The 19,764-nt window shown below is 47.4% G+C and overlaps 1 protein-coding gene across 11 annotated transcripts in view; it reads left to right on the top strand.

Moving 5' to 3' along the window:
• The window catches only part of rreb1a (ras responsive element binding protein 1a), a 261,578-nt gene that overhangs the window by 225,477 nt on the left and 16,337 nt on the right, over positions 1 to 19,764 (top strand). For all 11 annotated transcript variants that reach the window (XM_048548295.2, XM_048548303.2, XM_059652248.1 and 8 more), the window contains 2 exons: positions 7,347 to 7,536; positions 15,239 to 17,978. In XM_048548295.2, the coding sequence (XP_048404252.1) occupies positions 7,347 to 7,536; positions 15,239 to 17,978 (2,930 nt within the window). The remainder of the gene's footprint in view (positions 1 to 7,346; positions 7,537 to 15,238; positions 17,979 to 19,764) is intronic.

The raw sequence follows: 19,764 nt of genomic DNA, 5'->3' as shown, positions 1-19,764 counted from the left end.
GTGTGTATGTTTATGTGTGTGTGTGCATGTGTGTATGTCAGGCTGTGTATGTGCATGAGTGTGTGTGTGTGTGTGTGTGTGTGTGTGAGAGAGGCTGTATGTGTGTCTGTGTGTGTGAGATGCCTGGAGTTAGCGAGGCAGCAGTGGTCAGCCTGAAGGCCTGGTGAGTTCTGTGTTAAAACTTGGAGCAAATGGAAGAGATTATCCCAGCTGTTTTGATTGCTGCAGTTAGGATGTCTCAGTGGGAATGGAGCAGGGGGTGGCGGTTGGTGCAGAGAAATGTCTGCCTGTGTGGAGCTGAGTTCGGAGAAGATTGAAGCCTGGCTGTTGACTTGCTGACTGCTGTTCAAACACAGCCTGTGTTGAGGATCACTGTGCTAACTGAGCAGCCAGACCTGAGCATTCCCAGCTCTCTTGGTGAACGGACTGCTGGGAAAAACTCTGCGTCATTCCTTGCCCTGTACAGAATCAGTGAGACAGGATATTGAGGAGGTGGTGGGGGGTGAGGCTGTATCTTGCAGTGCCTCTGATTTGACATGCTTGCTCTTTGTTCTCAAATCCTTTAATGCCCCTTACCCTATCTCCTTTCTGTAATCTCCTCCAACCCCCTTCAGAGCTCTGCATTCCTCCGATTATGGCCTCTTGCTCTTCCTCGATGTTAATTGCCCCACCTTTAGTGGTTGTGCCTTCAGCTGCCTTGGGCCCAGGCTCTGGAAATTCCCTTATCCCTGCCTCCTTTCCCCTATTGATTTCACTTCCCTCTTGAAGATACTTCTTAAAATCTTACCTCTTTCCCCACGCTTTAGGTCACCTGCTCCTGTAGCCCCTTGATGTGGCTTGGGAAACAGGATGTTAGATTAAATTCACAGAGTTTTATATCAAAGCATTTTGTAACGAGACTATGTGTACATTCATTACGAGACACCAGCAGGGCTGGTGGAATTTGAACCTGGACTTTGTCGCTGACACTGGTTTATTATTGTCTACATTTCTTTGAGCAGAATCTCATGGGGAATTTTCTATCCTGTCTGGGTTTGCAGGTTGTCGGGGGTGAGGGGGGGTGTGGGATCTCCTTAAAATTCCTTGCGAGGCCTCCCCAGCCCTGTCCCAGTCCCTTTGCAGGTTTCAAGTGGGGTGGATGAGACCATGCTGAGCCCCAGCCTTTCCCCATTTCAGGCCCTGAAGTACCCAGTGAATGACCATCAAAGGCCTGTATCCGACCCAAACTCAATATTCACAGTGCCAAGAGATTTCAGGAATGGAGGCAGGTCGTGGCTAGGAAGTGATCGCGCATAGGGTCTTGGGTGGGAATTAACGGTGTCTCCACCACTGGCCTCCTTTCAACATTGAGCATCTCCACCCACCTCCAGAAAGATCTGCCACCAACGTGTACTAATGCGTGTGTCACACGTGTACACACACTCACTTTCACATTTGCACTCTCTCTGTTGCACACTTACGGTCACACACCAACACTCTCTCACTTGCACTCTCTTGCACTTAGTCATGTAAACACACATTCTCTCATCCAGCCTCTTGCCCAATTCCTTGAACTCCACCTCTGCCCAAGGACCCATCCTTCAATTCACATGGTGGGTTGGGTGGGGGTTGCCAACCACTCCTTGATTGCTTGGAGTTCCAGCCTTGGTCACCACTAGCACTACTGCAATTGCAGAGCAGCAGTCCCCAAGTGAGGGCACCAGCCTCAACCCCAGCCTACGAGGGATAACTTGGCGAGGAGGCAGGAGGAGACAGTATCCAGGTGGATCTGCTCACCCTCCCAAATTTTCAGAAGGTGAATTCGGAAAAGTCCTGGTCTATAATTGCCAGAGCTGAGGGGCGAGCATGGGAAGAGAATAGCTTTTGAATTTGATTGTAGGATGTGATTCTTGCTGACTAGCATTTATTGCCTGTTCCTAATTGCCCTGGTAACCTGCCATGCTGGATCACCGCAGTCCTAGGGGTTGAGGGTAGATTACACAAATAGGCTCCACAAATTTGGTTTGTTCTTTATAATTCTTATTTCTTATTCATTCATGATATGAGGGTGTCACTGGCCAGGCCAGCATTTATCTGCCCCGTGGGAGATTAGGAATGAATAATAAGTGTCAGCAACATTGTTGTGGTTCTGGAGCCACATGTAGACCAGACCAGGTAAGGATGGCAGTTTCCTCACCTAAAGGGCATTAGTAAACCAGATGGGTTTTTCCAACAATCGACAATAGACTCCTGGTCATCATTAGACTCTCAATTCCAGATTTTTTAAAATTCAAATTGCACCATCAGCTGTGGCGGAATTAGAACCTGGGTCAATGCATTTTTGAATTTCTGGAGATTCGCTGAGTAATGTCAATGGAAAAGACTGACAGGTTTAAGGAACATGAGAGCTGAAGAAAAATGGCTGAGCCCTGGGACATAGCTGGCTATGTGAGCTATCGCGTCCTAATGTTTCCTCATGCGTTGCTCTCAGCTTGAAGAGAGTGCCTCAGTGAAGAAACTGTAACTTGCTTTTAAACAGACGATGAAGTGGAAGAAAAGCATTGTGGAAAGAGACTGAGTTGATGGATTGGCCAGATGTGTATTGGATGAGTCTGTGTGTGAGGGTCTGAGCGGCACCCCTCGCACCATATTGGTGTTTATAAAGATCTGTGAATGGTTCACACTCTTGGTTCATAGCCTGAGCTTTTTTTGGGAGTGTTTTGTGAGTTCCGGACCTGCACCCAATTATAAAAAAGAGAAGCCTTGTGGCCTTCTGTTGGATGCTATGACAATAGTTTGATCTCACTTGGCTTCAGGAGCCTGGATCACCACTGTATGTGTCACCGAGTGTTGAACCTGAAGGAGGCAGCTTTACTGTTGGACACTTGGTGCCACGCAGGGTCAAATTGTGGGACAGTGGGTGGGAGATGTATGTGTTTGGTGGGGAGCTGGTTAAATTGCTGCTTCCCTTTTTCTCCCCCCACCCCATCCTATCCCACCACCAAGTTGTGAAATGATCTAGGCCGATAACATGTTTGCAATAACTCACATCAGTGTGTGAAGTTATTTTTGAAAAGTTCAATAAAAAGTGTTAACTTCTTCTTAAATTCCAGTTTGGCAGCTTGTATCAGTTTGGGTTCATGCAGGGAAATAATTTGTAATTACTTGGCTGAAGCAGGAAGAGAGTCTGGAGAATGTGTCCTGAAATGTGTAGACCTAGCTGCCCAGTCCTAGGGGAGTGAACTCTGAGCACTGGATCTGGAAGGGTACTCAACATGAATATTGAGCCCCTAACCCTACCTGATTGATTATGATGTGGAGCACACTGCCTGGGAGTGTGGTGGAGGCAGGTTCAATCCAGATTTTCAAAAGCATGTGGAACTGTCATTTAAAAGGACTAATGCACAGGGAGGAGGCAGGTAAATTGCTCATTTGAAGAGCCAACATGATGACAGGCTGATTGGCCACCTCCTGTGGTTCTGTGAACTCTAACTGCAAGGACAGTCCTAAACATTGAATAATTAGCTGAAAAGGCTTGGTTTGGTGCGGAGTTAATTTGTATGCCAGCTTGGCATGTACATTGGTGTAGAGTTCAGGTAAAGTCAGACCAGCCACAATCTGACTGAAGGACCAAGTGGTCTACTCTTGTTCCTCATTCGTAGGATACGATGCTGTTCACGGTGCACCCAGTGGTGAGGGTGTTTCATCCACACTGACCAGGGGAAGAGTCATGTCTGTGGACACAATTTGTCCATAAGTCACTCCAGGGGTTGGCATAGACAGAGTTCTGCAACATGCCCAATAAGGACTGTCCAGGTCACTGAAAGTCAGAATTGCTACAGTGCAGACAGAAGCAATTCAGCTCATCATTTCTGAACAGAAGGAGTAGTGCATGTGTACAGACCCTAGTGAAATATACTCCCTCTTCAGTATCACTGCTACTTGCAAGGAATGTTCATTCTGATCACTTGGACAGTGAGAAACTGCAGCTCAGAGCCCACACTTTGTCTAGAAAATGGTTGAGGATGTAATTCTTGCAAACTGGGAAAGAAATCTGACTGAGATAGCAGCAAAATGGATCTAATGTTGGGAGCAAAATGCCAAAACTGTGTGAACCAGTTCTGAAGACCCCTGCCCAGAAATTGTACTTTAATCATAAAATTTGTCACAATACGTTACGTAAGCTGCTGCTTTGGAGCTATCTTGCTGTTGGTTCAGTGTCACTGGGTCCTGCAACTCCTTCCATAGCAGCACTGGGCATGTATCTACACCACAGTGACTGAAGAGGTTCAAGATGGTAGCTCACCACCACCTTCTCCAGACAACTGCGAGTGGGCAATGAGAGTTGACGTTTCCGGTGCACTCCCATTTTCCATAAACAATTAATTTTAAATAATTAACTTTCATCAGGCACTGTAGAGTTTGTTCCAAAATCGTACACTCAAGGACTGAATGATGCTTCTAATTACGGCTTGAATTTGCGATGTACATTCTGCAGTGACTGCACACCAGGGGGATTTTGAACTGGCTCCCACCCATCGGTATACTGTGTGGTGTGACAGCCATGGACTGTAGCCTTTCCAAGTTGAGCCCCACAGCACAATTCTCCAAAGGCCAGACCTTTTGGCAATGTGATGGTGTTATGTGGACATATGTTGCCCTAATGATGATGTCTGGCCATTAGATAATTGATAGATAACATACATAGAATACATGGCTGTGGAGGGACTCAAATAACCAGGCTGAAGATAACAGTCTCAGACCTCCCCACTCCCACCCAGCTAGACTCTGACAGAAATGGAACTTTATAAAACAAACCTTTCTATATTAGAGGAGTTAAAGCACGTACACGTTGACTGTTTATGCCTGCACTGTGACTCTTGCAGTGGTATTCAAGATTGCTCATAGCTGGCTAATGACCCATCAAGAAGTTGGGAGAAACGCACTATCACAGTTCCTGTCATGTCCCCCCATCCAGAGGCTTAGCTATTCCTGTGTTTCTCTCCCTACCCTGTCTACTTTAGCCTTTCGCCCTGTCTCCAGAGTGTGGCCTGGCCCTGTCAATCATCCATTTGCTTCCAATTCCAGTAGTCCGTCACAACTCCAACAGTTGAATGGATATTAGGGAAATACAGGAATGCAGAGTTGAGGTCCTAATCAGATCAACCATGATCTTACTGAATGGTAGAGCAGACCCGAAGGACCAAGTGGCCTTCTCTTGTTCTAACTTGTCTTCTGTGGAACTTGCTGCAGTTCTGGCAATGGCCAAGCTGGACCCAGAGAATTACAAGACATTTGTTTGACCACCAGCTTTCATAGATTGGAACTTTTTTGCCGTCCGCCAGTTAATATATAGCTCTGTGTGTGTGTGACTAGGTTGGCGTTACGGGGCAAACTCGCTGTGAAATCTTACACTTAGGCCATGGGAGCCTTCTCACCTCACTATCCAGCCCCATGACCCTCACCTCAGAATTTGCCTTCCTTTATTCACTTCCTAAATCCTCCCTTTTTGACCAAGCTTTTGATCAGTATCAAATTGTGACGATGACGCTCACCTTGGGGTGTGTTACTGCACCAGAGGCACTACAAAAATGTAGGTTGTTCTTGTTGGCTACAATAGCTAGAAGTCTTAGCAATGGGAGGAGGATGTTTTAAACACCTTCACCCAGGCGTCATCAAGCCCCCAACATCCAATGACTGTCCATCAGAACCGCGTTTGTCATGGCACTTGTTTCCTGCCCGATGCCAGCATTGTCCACCCCAGTGATGGTCAGTGGCTTTGATGGTGTATAGTCCACATTGTATAGCATGATGCTAACAAGACTGCAGTCCCTCCTCCCTCCCCACTAACGGCCTGGCAAGCTGAAAGAAATGCCCTGTTGTCAAGAAGCAGTGTCATGTGGACAAAAGCCTTCACTTGCTGCATTTTATGAAGTGTTACACTGGGATGCTGACCTACTTCAGTCTTTGGAGGAGACAGGATATAAAACATGTGATTCTGCAGTAAGTCCCATTCTGCTACCAGCCCTGCACTCCCTGACGTAACACTGGCTTCCACTCAAGCAATGTCTTATTTAAAAATTCTCATCCTTCCTTCCAATCCCTGGGTGGCCTCCCCTCTCCATATCTCTGTAGCCAGCTCCACTAACTTCCACAAAATCTGCACCCCTCTATTTCTGGCCTCTTGAGCTTGCCCAGTTACTTACCATGCTTTCAGTTACCTCGGACTCCAGTCACTGGATTTCCAACCCAAAACCTCTCTGCTGCTCTATTTTGTTCCACTCCTTTAGGGCACAAGTTAAAATTCATATTTTTGACCAGGCTCCAAGATTGTTGCTTGACGGGGAGCTAGTGTAGGTCTGTGAGCACAGGGTGATTGGTGAACCTGATTTGGTGAGTGTAACAGTATAGGCAGTAGGGTTTTGTACAACCTTAAGTTTACAGAGGGCAGAATCTGGAGAACAGTGCAACAGTTGAATCTAGAAGTAGCAATGACATGATTGAGGGTTGCAGCAGCACATGACCTAGGACAGGTTACATTCCAGGAAAAATGTCATTGAGAGATTAGCCACAACCTAGAATGGTGGCTAATGGGCTGAATGGCCTGACTTTTTCCTACGACTTTCCTATCTTTCCTATCCTACGACTAAGTCAAGTAATGATTCTGTGAGAGAGGATGTGTTTAAAACATATAAAATTCTAACAGTTCTGGACAGACTAGATGCGGGGTGGATGGTTTCCCTCATTGGTGAGTCTAGAACCAGGGCTCTCAATCTGTGGATAGAAGCTAGACCATTTCAGACTGGGATGAGGAAAAATTTCTTCATTTGGAGAGTGATGGATTAGTACGCTGGATTGCCAAGTGTATTCAAGAAAGAGATTGACAATTTTTTAGATATTCAAGGTAGCAAGGGATCTGGAGAGAAAGAGGGAATCCGGCATTGAGATACAGGATCAATCGTAATTGTTTTGAATGGCAGAGCAGGCCTTAAAGTTTGAATGGCCTTCTGTTCCTAGTTTGTGTGATGAAGGTAGAAATGGTGGGCCTTGGTGACATGAGGTTGGAAGTTCATGTCACTGACAGATGCTAAGGCTGCAAACAGAACTGAACCCAAGGTAACCTACAGGTCACTTAGTTGGATGCCCCTATAAGCATTAGAAGCCTCAGTTAAAACAGCCTCACAATTAGTTTACAGCAGGTATTTCTTGCTGTATTGCCATTTTTTGTAAAGATATGTGGGACATGCACTGTTGTACGCAAGATGCCTGCCTCCCAAGCATCCTGGGAAGTTATAGTCAGCAGTAGCTTCGGACCGTGTTTTCTGAACACACACTGACCGTGTAACCCATCGATCTTTTCTGCTTAGGTGTAACCTCTGCTGTATCTCCTTTAAGACACATCGGGGTTTGCTGCGTCATAACGCCATAATCCACAAGCAGCTTCCAACAGACGTGTCGGGAAAGCCTTATATCCAGAACAATCCCACAATTCCCGTGGGCTTCCATGACCTCGGATTCATCGATTTCTCCTGCCGGAAATTCCCCCTCATTTCTCAGGTAAACCTGAAGGATTGCCGATTTTTAAAAAAAGCGAGCATGAGTAATAGCCAGCCAGTCAAGTAGTCTGTGTGGAGAGAGAAACAGGGGTTAACATTAAAGGTTGAATGTGACTTCTTCGGATCTCATCATGTTAACTTTGTTTCTGCCACCTACAGAGGCCAGGCAGCTGTGTATTACAGCACATTCTGCCTTTGTTGCAGATTTCCAGAATTTTGCTTTTTTGGAAGAATTTTGCTAATGGCTATTCTCCCTGGCCTGTGAATCAAGCAGTGGCAGTAACCATATTTTGTCTTCCTCCAGCCCACCCAGTTGTCCTCCTTTCTGCAAACTCCGTTTGTATCTTCATCCCAAAGACAATGAGATTTGTTCAACTGGCACCAACACTGTGATGACTAATCTCCATGTAGCCTTGCAATTTGAGGAACATCCAGAGACCATAGCTAGATCTCATCTTGTTCCCACCTGATGTTCATTATATGCATACCTCCTGCTCTGAAATCGAAAGCAAACAGGAGCTAAAATCCTGTTTAACGTCTCCCTGCCCAGGTCCAACTTAGTGAAAATCAACTACTGGCAACTAGAATCCAAGCTGGGTTAAGAACAGTACCTCCAGGACGTCCTGCAGTGATGTCCTGGGACTAAGATGATTGGCTTCCAACAACCACAACCACCCTCATTTGTTCTAGGTATGACTTCAATCAGTGGAGAATTCTTTCTATGATTCCCATTGACTTTTTCAACGATTCTGCTTCCTTAGTAGGGAATCTCAGACCTCCAAATATATGTGTGGGCTTCCACCAAGAGCAACTGAGCTTAATACAGCCTTGCTTCAAACATGAACAAAAAACTAAAATTTCAGAGGTGAGGTGAGAGCAAATGCTTTGACATCAAGACTACATTTGACTGAGTATGGGTTTGAGGAGCCCTAACAAAACTGGAATCAATGGGTATCAGGGAAAATTCTCCACTAGTTAGAGTCATTGCTGACCATAGGAATCTGGTGGTGGTTGTTGGAGGCCTGTCATCTTAGCTCCAAGACATCTCTGCAAGAGTTCCTCAGGGAGTTGTCCTAGGCCCAACTATTTTCAGCTATTCATCAATGACCTTCCATCTATCACAAGATCAGAAGTGGAGATGTTCACCGATGATTGCACAATATTCAATACCATTCATGGCTCCTCAGATACTAAGACCTGGACAATATCCAAGTTTGAGCTGATAAATGACAATTAATATTCGTGCTACACAATGACATCTTCCAACAAGAGAAAGTCTGAACCCCCCACTGTCAACATTCTAGGGGTTACCACTGACAAGGAACTGAACTGGACTAGCCACATAAATACAGTGGCTACAAGAGCTGGTCAGAGACTAGGAATACTGCAGCAAGTAATCCACCTCTTGATTCTCTAAAGCCTGTCCACCGTCTACAAAGGCAAAAGTTAGGAGTGTGATGGAATACTTTTCACATTTCTGGATGGGTGCAGCTCCCAACAATGCTCAAGTAACTTGACATCACCGAGACCAGCATCGTAATCACCACCGTAAACAAATCCCTCCTTCACAAGTAGCACACCATTGTGGCAGCATGCGAGCAGTTTGCTAAAGCTTCTTCACCGGCCCTTCCCACTCCCGTGACCTCTACTATCTAAAAGGAGTTAGGCAGTGGCTGCATCACCATCAGTTTCCCTTCCAAACCACACATCATCCTGACTCAGAACTATATCATCGTTTCTTCATTATTGCTGGGTTGAAAACCCTGGAATTTCCAGCCTAACAAGGACCTGGGTTTCAATTCAGGCAACAGTCTGTCAAGAGTTTTTACGTTCTCCCTGTGTCTCTACAGGTTTCCTTTGGGTGCTCTGGTTTCCTCCCACAGTCCACAGATGTACAGATTAGGTGGATAGGCCAGGCTAAATTGTCCATAACATCCATAGTTGTGTACGCGAGATGGATGAGCGATGGTAAATGCAGGATTACAGGGATAGGGTAGAGGTGTGGGGGTGTGTCTCGGTGGGATGCACTTTGGAGGAACGGTGTGGACTTGATGGGTCAAATGGCCTGCATCCACACTGTAGTGATTCTGTGATTCTAACAGGACTCTGGGTATACATACCTCTAAGGGCTGCAAATAGTTCAAGGAAGCAGCTCACCATCTCAATATTAATTAGGGATCGCCATAAATACCAGCCCTGCCAGTAGGATCTACATTACCATAAATGAACAGAAGACATTAACATTCTCCACCACTGGATTTCATTGCAAATGCTCACTGCATTTCATTGCAATGTTTTCTTACATACCAGAGTCTCTGATATAGCACATGTTGAGTGATATTGGTGTATGAACTTTAATTGGTTGGATGGATGTGATGTGGTCTTGGAGAAGTCAGCTGGAGGACTGCTTTGTGTGGTATAATTTAATCATAGAGTAATTGAATCCCTACAGTGCAGAAAGAAGCCATTCAGCCCATCGGGTCTCTACCAACTTCTTCCCCTTACACCCCCACTGAAGAGCAGCCCAGTTCCCTAGCCTATCCTATAACCCTGCATTTCCCATGGCTAATCCTCCTAGCCTGCACATCCTTGGATAGTATGGGCAATTTAGCATGGCATATCCACCTAACCTGCACACCTTTAGACTGTGGGAGGAAACTGGAGTGTCTGGAAGAAACCCATGTAGACACAGGGAGAATGTTCAAACTCCACACAGATAGTTACCGAAGGCTGGAATCGAACCCAGCTCCCTAGCACTGTGAGGCAGCAGTGCTAATCACTGAGCCACTGTGCTGCCCGTTAATTGGTTATCTTCTGATGGACAGCTCATCCATTTGGGACTGGTCTCTTGTGAGGAGTCTCCATACGTGCATGCGAACCCTACATGGAGTGGTTCAGAAAGGTTACCATCCACCAGGCAATTAGAGATGGATGATAAACAGTGTCCCATCAACAAATCAAAAAGAAGCAGATTTAACATAGATACCTGGCTGTGACAGATCAGTGAATGTGTGTGGGTAGGGATGGTGCAGTAATGGTACTGTCGTTAGACTTGTAATCCAGAGGTTCGGGCTGTGGAAATGTGGGTTCGAATCTCACCATTGGCTGCTGTAATATCAAGTTAGTCTCATTAATGGTAAGCAAGAAACTACCATTTATTGTTGTAAAAACCCTTTTGGGGTTCACTCACGTAGGAAGGGAAATCTGACTTAAATACCTAATCTGGCCCACAAGTTTTGCCAAATCATCATAATGTCGTTGACTCTGGCATGACCAAGCAAGCACTAACAGTTTGAAGTACAGTTAGGGATGGGCAACAAATGCTGGTCTTGCTAGGACACCCATGTCCCATGAAGAAATTTTGAAAAAGGTAGCAGCAATTAGCTGCCAAACATTTCATGTACATTCATGTAACCATCCAATGGGCTTGAATGGCCTGTTTCTGTACTGTAACATTTCTGTGGTTCTATTAAAAGGTGGTAAAAACAGGCATACAGCTTCCAAAAATTATCTTTAAAAGCTCCATCTGTTTTTATCCAATAGCAATTAAGAATCTCCTTCAATTTTGTCTGGAAATGTCCACCTCCTGCCAGGCACTGCTTTTGGCTAATGGGATAACAGGAATTGAGCAAAGATGGTCTTAGTTACACCCCTTGATTCTGTGTGTGGGTGTAAATGAGGTGACCCAAAAACTAGGATTAACACCATGATCAGTCATTGTGGTGATCTGTTGTTTGAGTGCACTTCCCGTGATGTCCTGGTTTTCTACTGCAGCCACTCAGAAACCCACCCATTACTGAGTGATGCTCTTACTCCACCAGTATTTATGGGGTAATTAAATTTTTCAAGCGGTTTCACCACAAATGCACACAAAGATTTTGAGGGAGATTTCCTCATTTTGGGATATTTGGTTCCCAATTGAGAGACTCTTGCCAGTTGAGAGCCCAGCAGGAATGACGACAGTGCACCCAATATGTAGGAATAGATGTAGGCCATTCAGCCCATTGAGCCCGTTCCACAGTTCAATTAGATTGTGCCTCAGTGTCACTTTCCAATGCTACCTCCATATCTCTTGATGTCATTGGTGTCCAGAAATCAAATGTCGTCTTGAACATGTTAGATGAGCATCCACAGCTCTCTGGGATAGAAAGATCCGCCAACTCTGAGTGAAGACTTAATCTCCATCACAAATGGCTGGCCCCTCACCCTGAGATGATATCCCCATGTAGCACAGAAAAAGACTGGGTTTGAGCGTGAGGCCGACTGTGCACCCTGGACCTATTTTGGGGTGATCGCCTTTTGTTACATAACAAAACAAGTCCCAGAGCCTAGAACGGAATTGGTCAACGTTAAAAGGACGCATTAATTTGTTGAAGTCTTGATTAATCATTTGAACTGCATGGTGTGGCATGCAATGTTAAATTATCATGTACACAATTCAGTGATAAAATGGGCCAAGAACACGTCTTTTTGGCTAGTTTACAAAGCCATACACTCTGTTTTCAGCTGAAATACTCAAAGCATTGTTGAGTGAAAATGTTTACTGAGTGAGGCACTGACCTTTCCCTCTGGGATGTGTGTTTGATTTAGGCACGCATTGTTTGGAGGAAGTGTGTTAAGTCATGGTTGTTAGCATCCGATGTGAGAGGAGTAAAAGCGAATCCAAGCAGTCCCAAGAATACAATGGTGGGGGGCTGGAGAAATTTTACCCAAGAGTCTTTACAGCGCAGAAAGAGGCCCTTCAGCCCATTATGTCTGCATCAGTCATCAAACATCCATCGATTCTAATCCTATTTTACAGCAATTGGCCTGTAGCCTTGTACGTGATGGCAAGTGTTCATCTAAGTCGTTCCTAAATGTTCCACCACCCTTTCAGCCAGCAAGTTCCACATGTTCATAAACCCATTGGGTGAAAAATGTTTTTCCTCAAACCTCACCTGATTTTTACTTTAAAACTATACCACCCCCCGCCCCGGTACTGACCTCCCTATTAAGGGGGATTTTTTCTCTCTGTATACTCTGTCTATGCCCCTGAAAACTTTGTACACCTCAATCAGATCTCCCCTCTTCCTTCTCAGTTCTGACCCCAGCCTATCCAGTCTCTTCAGAGCTGAATAACTGCAGCCCAGACCACATTCTGGGGAGTCTCCTCTGCAATCGAACTGGTGCAATCACATCCCAAAGGAGTGGACAGTGCTGTACAGGGGCAGCATTTATGATGCAGGAGCTACGCACTGCTATATGCTCACCATCAAACCCGCAGACAAGGGTGGTGCAGTGGTAGTATGGCGCACTGACCTCTACATCGCCGAGGCCAAACGCCAACTCTCCGACACCTCCTCCTACTGCCCCCTCGATCATGACCCCACCCCCAAGCACCAAACCATCATCTCCAACACCATTCATGACCTCATCACCTCAGGGAACCTCCCACCCACAGCCTCCAACCTCATTGTTCCCCAACCCCGCACGGCCCGTTTCTATCTCCTTCCCAAAATCCACAAACCTGCCTGCCCTGGTCGACCCATCGTCTCAGCCTGCTCCTGCCCCACCAAACTCATCTCCAACTATCTGGACTCCATTTTCTCCCGTTTGGTCCAGGAACTCCCTACCTACGTCCGTGACACCACCCACGCCCTCCACCTCCTCCAGAACTTCCAATTCCCTGCCCCCCAACACCTCATTTTCACCATGGACGTCCAGTCCCTATACACCTGCATTCCGCATGCAGATGGCCTCAAGGCCCTCCGCTTCTTCCTGTCCCGCAGGCCTGACCAGTCCCCCTCCACCGACACGCTCATCCGCCTAGCCGAACTCGTCCTCACCCTCAACAACTTCTCTTTCGATTCCTCCCACTTCCTACAGACAAAGGGGGTGGCCATGGGCACCCGCATGGGCCCCAGCTATGCCTGCCTCTTTGTAGTTACGTGGAACAGTCCCTCTTCCGCACCTACACAGGCCCCAAACCCTACCTCTTCCTCCGTTACATTGATGATTGTATCGGCGCCGCCTCTTGCTCCCCAGAGGAGCTCGAACAGTTCATCCACTTCACCAACACCTTCCACCCCAACCTTCAGTTCACCTGGGCCATCTCCAGCACATCCCTCACCTTCCTGGACCTCTCAGTCTCCATCTCAGGCAACCAGCTTGTAACTGATGTCCATTTCAAGCCCACCGACTCCCACAGCTACCTAGAATACACCTCCTCCCACCCACCCTCCTGCAAAAATTCCATCCCCTATTCCCAATTCCTCCGCCTCCGCCGCATCTGCTCCCACGATGAGGCATTCCACTCCCGCACATCCCAGATGTCCAAGTTCTTCAAGGACCACAACTTTCCCCCCACAGTGGTCGAGAACGCCCTTGACCGTGTCTCCCGCATTTCCCGCAACACATCCCTCACACCTCGCCCCTGCCACAACTGCCCAAAGAGGATCCCCCTCATTCTGACACACCAACCCACCAACCTCCAGATACAACGCATCATCCTCCAACATTTCCACCATCTACAATCCGACCCCACCACCCAAGACATTTTTCCATCCCCACCCTTGTCTGCTTTCCAGAGAGACCACTCTCTCCGTGACTCCCTTCTTCGCTCCACGCTGCCCTCCAAGCCCACCACACCCGGCACCTTCCCCTGCAACCACAGGAAATGCTACACTTGCCCCCACACCTCCTCCCTCACCACTATCCCAGGCCCCAAGATGACTTTCCATATTAAGCAGAGGTTCACCTGCACATCTGCCAATGTGGTATACTGTATCCATTGTACCCGGTGTGGCTCCCTCTACATTGGGGAAACCGAGCGGAGGCTTGGGGACCGCTTTGCAGAACACCTCTGCTCGGTTTGCAATAAACAACTGCACCTCCCAGTCGCGAACCATTTCCACTCCCCCTCCCATTCTTTAGATGACATGTCCATCATGGGCCTCCTGCAGTGCCTCAATGATGCCACCCGAAGGTTGCAGAAATAGCAACTCCTATTCCGCTTGGGAACCCTGCAGCCCAATGGTATCAATGTGGACTTCACCAGCTTCAAAATCTCCCCTTTCCCCACCGCATCCCAAAACCAGCCCAGTTCGTCCCCTCCCCCCACTGCACCACACAACCAGCCCAGCTCTTCCCCTCCACCCACTGCATCCCAAAACCAGTCCAGCCTGTCTCTGCCTCCCTAACCTGTTCTTCCTCTCACCCATCCCTTGCTCCCACACCAAGCCGCACCTCCATGTCCTACCTACTAACCTCATCCCACCTCCTTGACCTGTCCGTCTTCCCTGGACTGACCTATCCCTGTCAGCTTTTGTGCTCCTGAGATGCTGCTTGGCCTGCTGTGTTCATCCAGCCTCACATTTTATTATCTTGGATTCTCCAGCATCTGCAGTTCCCATTATCACGCACTGCTATACACTGTAATTAAACCAGGAAATGCTTCAAAGTCAGCAACCTTCAACAGAATGAGTGTAAAATTCAAATGTTAAAAATAATTCCTTCATTAGACAGACAAACCACTGGGCCCACCTTTTAACCAGAATGTACCTCATAGTTACAGCTTTTAACCACGGTGTCCTTAATGGGCCCAGCTTTTAACCAGGGCATTCCTAATACATAAATGCGAGTGTATTTCTGTCTGAATGTGTGTTGTCGGGGCCCTCCCCTCTTGGTCTTTGTTGTTCATTTGTTTTGTTGTTTCTTTTGTGCAGGTCTGGTCTGAGTTGAACCTGAGGAGATGCACGAGCAAGTTTCACCGGTTTGTTTGCGAATTGTGCAACAAAGCCTTCCCAATGCTGGCGGCTCTGAAGCTACACCTTGAAACCCATAGGGGGCAGCTGGAAGGAGGCCAGGGCCTGTCGGAGCCCCAGCTACTGCCCCACGTGGATGTGAAGCAGAAAGCCTTCATGGCGTCGTTGGGTCTGCAGCATGCCAAAGAGGTGAAGGTGGTGAAACGACAGGAAACCACCGAATTCGATATCCACACGATCTGGGCCGAAACGTCCCCGTGGAAACTACCTCAAGAGGCCAACTGTGCCACTGTGAAGGATCAGGCACCCTTAGACCTGGCTTCCCTTGGAGCGAGCCTGTCTTCTCTCTCACCACTTCAGGACAAGGTTAAGATCTTGTCCTTGCACCCTTTCCAGAAGGGCTTTATAATCCAGCCAGATAGCAGTATCGTGGTGAAGCCCATCTCCAGCGAGTCCGCCATTGAGTTTGCAGACATTCAGCAGATCCTGCAAATGGCATCCTCTGCTCCCACACAGATCAGTCTGCCCCCACTGTCCAAGGCGCCTTCTATCCCGAACCAGTCCATCTACAGGCAGATGCCTCCACTCAAGCCAAAGCCCCTGGTCGCACCATGCACTGTCGTGGCTTCCACACCACCCCCACTCATGAGTGCCCAGCAGGCTTCGTCTGGTTGCGTTAGCCCCAACCTCCTCCCTCCTCCTCTGAAGCTTGTCAAGACGGCAGCCGGACCTGTGTGCAGCCCTCAGGACCTGAAAGTGAAACCCGCACAGCCCTTTCTTCAGCCAAAGACGGAGCCACTGAGCCCTGTTGAGATGAAGACCCAGCTTGAGCAGGATAGTATTATTGAAGAATTGATGCCAATGGAGATGAACAGGGCTATCAAACAGGAAGTCATGGAAGGAGATCTCAAAGACATGATAGCGGGGGCATCCAGCAAGAAAGTTCCCGCGTTAAAGAAAGTTTTGTATCCATGTCGCTTTTGCAACCAGGTGTTTGCTTTCTCTGGCGTGCTGAAAGCTCACATCCGCTCACATCTAGGCATCTCACCATACCAGTGCAATATCTGCACGTATATCGCGGCAGACAAGGCTGCATTAATCCGCCACCTCCGCACGCACAGTGGCGAGAGGCCCTTTATCTGTAAAATCTGCCACTACCCTTTCACTGTGAAAGCCAACTGCGAGAGGCACCTGCGCAAGAAGCACCTCAAGATGACCCGCAAGGACATTGAAAAGAACATTGAGTACGCAGAGAGCCACACCGCAGAGCTGGTAGACTCTTTCTGCTCGCCAGACACCGTGTGCAAGTACTGCGGCGAGGACCTCAAGTACTACCGTGCCCTCCGGCATCACCTGAGGACACACAGCAGTTGTCAGAAGAAACCCTTCGAGTGCCGAGAGTGCAACATGGGCTTCTCCACCAAGAATAACTGCATCCGCCACATCCTCAAGCAGCACACCCATGTCGAGGAGAAGGAGATGGAGAAGCATATCCTGCTGGTGGACTGCCTCGTGGGTGAGAACGGGGCCCTGTCTCCCACTTTATCTGAGGACAGCGTCACTGCAAATGGCTCTCCAGTCTCGTGCAAGGAGCCTCAGAATGGGTTTTTACACGGACCACTGCCCCAGAGCTCCTTAAAAATGGAGCCCATGGGTATTTTTTCAATGGACTTGGATGAACCGCTGGATTTTTCTCAAAAGAACAAGAATGTGTCTATCCACCCCTACAAACAGGAGGGCCACTTGCTCAGGAAGCATGCTTCGCCCATTGTTGCACAGTTTGACAGCACCCTGGAGCCCATAGACCTGTCTGTCCCCAAAAACCCTCCAAAGGATAAAACAAATGTGGGCAAAGAAAATAAGGATGAATGCCAGCTGGCTGTTAATGGTGGCTCATTTGCCTGTCAGCAGTGCCCGTCTACCTTCCCAGCGAAGACCGGCCTCGATAAACATGTAAGTACGAAACATTCTCCACCACGGCAGGGTTTGGTGCCAGCCCGGATTCCGGTCACTCTCCCAGCTGTGGTTGCCAGCACCAGCCTACTGCGACCCCTGAGGCCTAAACCACCACCTCCGCTGCTCTTGCCCAAACCCGCCACAGGCAAAGAGCTGCCACCCCTGGCTTCCATCGCCCAAATCATCTCTTCTGTCTCATCTGCTCCCGCTTTGCTGAAGAGGGATGTCAAGGACAGTGCTGAAGCTACCAAGCCAACCCCCTCGTCTGATGGCGCAGAGGATTTAAAGATCGGCCTGGTGACCAAGGCCACTCAGCAACCAGGAACTGACGGCCCAGCAAAGATTTTGGCCCCACAACGTGCCGCAGAGAAAACATCAGCAGGGGTAGTGGGGCCAGGCAAGAGGAAGGGGAGAAGGCGAAGTCTCAAGTATAAGAAGATTCGACCTGGTGTCAGCAGCAGCAGCAGCATAGACCCAGAGTCCAGTGGGGAATTTGCTAGTGTGGAAAAAATGTTGGCCACGACCGACACCAACAAGTTCAGTCCTTTCCTACAATCCACCAACGTCAAAGCGGAACCCGAAAAGGAGGAAAAAGATTCCGAGGGAAAGGAAAAGCGTGACATAATGATCTTGAAGGGGAAAAAAAATTCCTACTCTAACTCAGTGCAAAAAATCACTTGTCCGTACTGCCCACGCCTGTTTCCTTGGGCTAGTTCACTTCAGCGCCATATGTTAACACACACAGGTAAGACCGCAATTAAGTTGTTTGCATTTAGAACTTAGTGCAGTTAATTCTTCTGGAATTAGACAGCTATTCCTGGAAAACCAAATGTTTTGATCTTGCCCTGCCTTTCCCAGTCCAAACTGTGACTGTCAGACTTGGAGCCTGCGCTCTTGTACTTGGGTCTGAAAGACTTGCTTATCCCCTGCTCGGCTGGCCACTCTGTGAGCCTCCACCTGTGGTTTCTCAATCCATTATGGTTAAGGAACCCACTAACGTATTGTGAAATTGTACAGACCGTCAACCAAGACTCGGTCCTTCGCTCCAATCGTGTGTCTGGCATAAAACAAAAGTAATAGCGAAGTAAGTTCACAATTGAACCAGTGAATGAATGTAAGTACAGACATTTTGAATGATTATTGTTCAATGAATGCAAGAATAAGGTATCTTTTGAAACTTGACACAATTTTCAGATGACCTGAAAATTGCCAAGATGCTCTTGGAATTGGGGAAAATGAGCAATGCATGTCGAACCCTGACATTTTGGGGAATCCTGGTTGATAAACACTGCCCTAGACAGTGCATGTTGGCAACCTGCAACATCAGGGACTCTGGGGTGTAGGTTAGCAACAAAGAGAATCATCATCTCACATCTGTAAGCATGAGTCACTGGCACTCAGCACAGGGCACTCAAATACTTGCTCAGTCTGGAGGTCATCTTGGCACATCCTTATCTATAAGTAGCTACAGGAGCACAGGACAGGGACTGTATCTGGATCATTGCTGTCTTGTCAAGTACCAAGTGTCCTGTTTAGCAGTTGAGAAACTGGAGGCGCTGCAGTAACCAGTCGGTAAAGTGGGATCATCTCATTCTGGGAAAGACATTAGTCTCAACTGCTACATTGAGAATGATGTTCTACTTTACAATAATGGGAGTTAGATTGAATACTTCCTAATAAAGACACCAGCAACACAGAATATCCTTAGGGGGATGAAAGTTAATATTTCCAGTTTTCTGTTGACTGGCTGTTATAAAATTTCTCAGTTTGACTGGTGGTCACAGTCTTGATAGGGTTGGGTGAAGAGAGGGTTGAGTTTAGTTAGACATTAGGCTAAAGGCCAGTTAATTGTTGAGCTTTATTTGAATGCAGCATTGATGTGCATTCACTTGTTACCTTGCTCGGTTACCTGTGATATGCTTTGCTGTAGATTTGCCTCGAACACCTTTTTATATGGGATTCTGAACTGGTGTGCAGCGAATGGTGGTGTCGGCTTTGAGACACCTTTCTTAATATTGCGCCAGAGTTACCTAAGATTCCTTTCCAAGTCCCGTGTTGGTGCTACTTGAGCTTCTGAATGAAATCTTTGCCACTTTGCAGAAGTTTTTGAAATAAATTGAAATTCTTCCAGCAGTAAGGGGGAAGGAAGAGAATGCAGATATGAAAAGGGAAAAGAACACAAATAATTCAATTTTCGAGGCTTTTACTGGGTTATAAATGCCCCCTTGGCACCAATGATCCTCCCCCCCCCCATGTCTTTGGATTACAGAATAAGAAGTAATCAAGTGTAGGATTACCTTTGGAAATGATGCAGTATCAGTTGATCAATGTGTACAGGCTCAGAAATAGACTTTGCTCACCCTTGCTGCTGTGTAATTAACTTTTTGAAATGTAAGTTCGACGTTCTGATTCTTGCTGTGTGATTTCCCCTTGCCCACAGTATCTAGAATCATACAGTACAGAAAAGGCCGTTTGGCCTAGCGACCCTGTACCACCAAAATTATACTACTTCAGCCAGTGCAGGAACATTG

Source organism: Stegostoma tigrinum, chromosome 2 (assembly GCF_030684315.1).
Source record: "Stegostoma tigrinum isolate sSteTig4 chromosome 2, sSteTig4.hap1, whole genome shotgun sequence".
Lineage (NCBI taxonomy): Eukaryota > Metazoa > Chordata > Chondrichthyes > Orectolobiformes > Stegostomatidae > Stegostoma > Stegostoma tigrinum.
The sequence above is the reverse complement of the archived record's forward strand: the minus strand, read 5'-3'. Positions and strand labels throughout refer to the sequence as shown.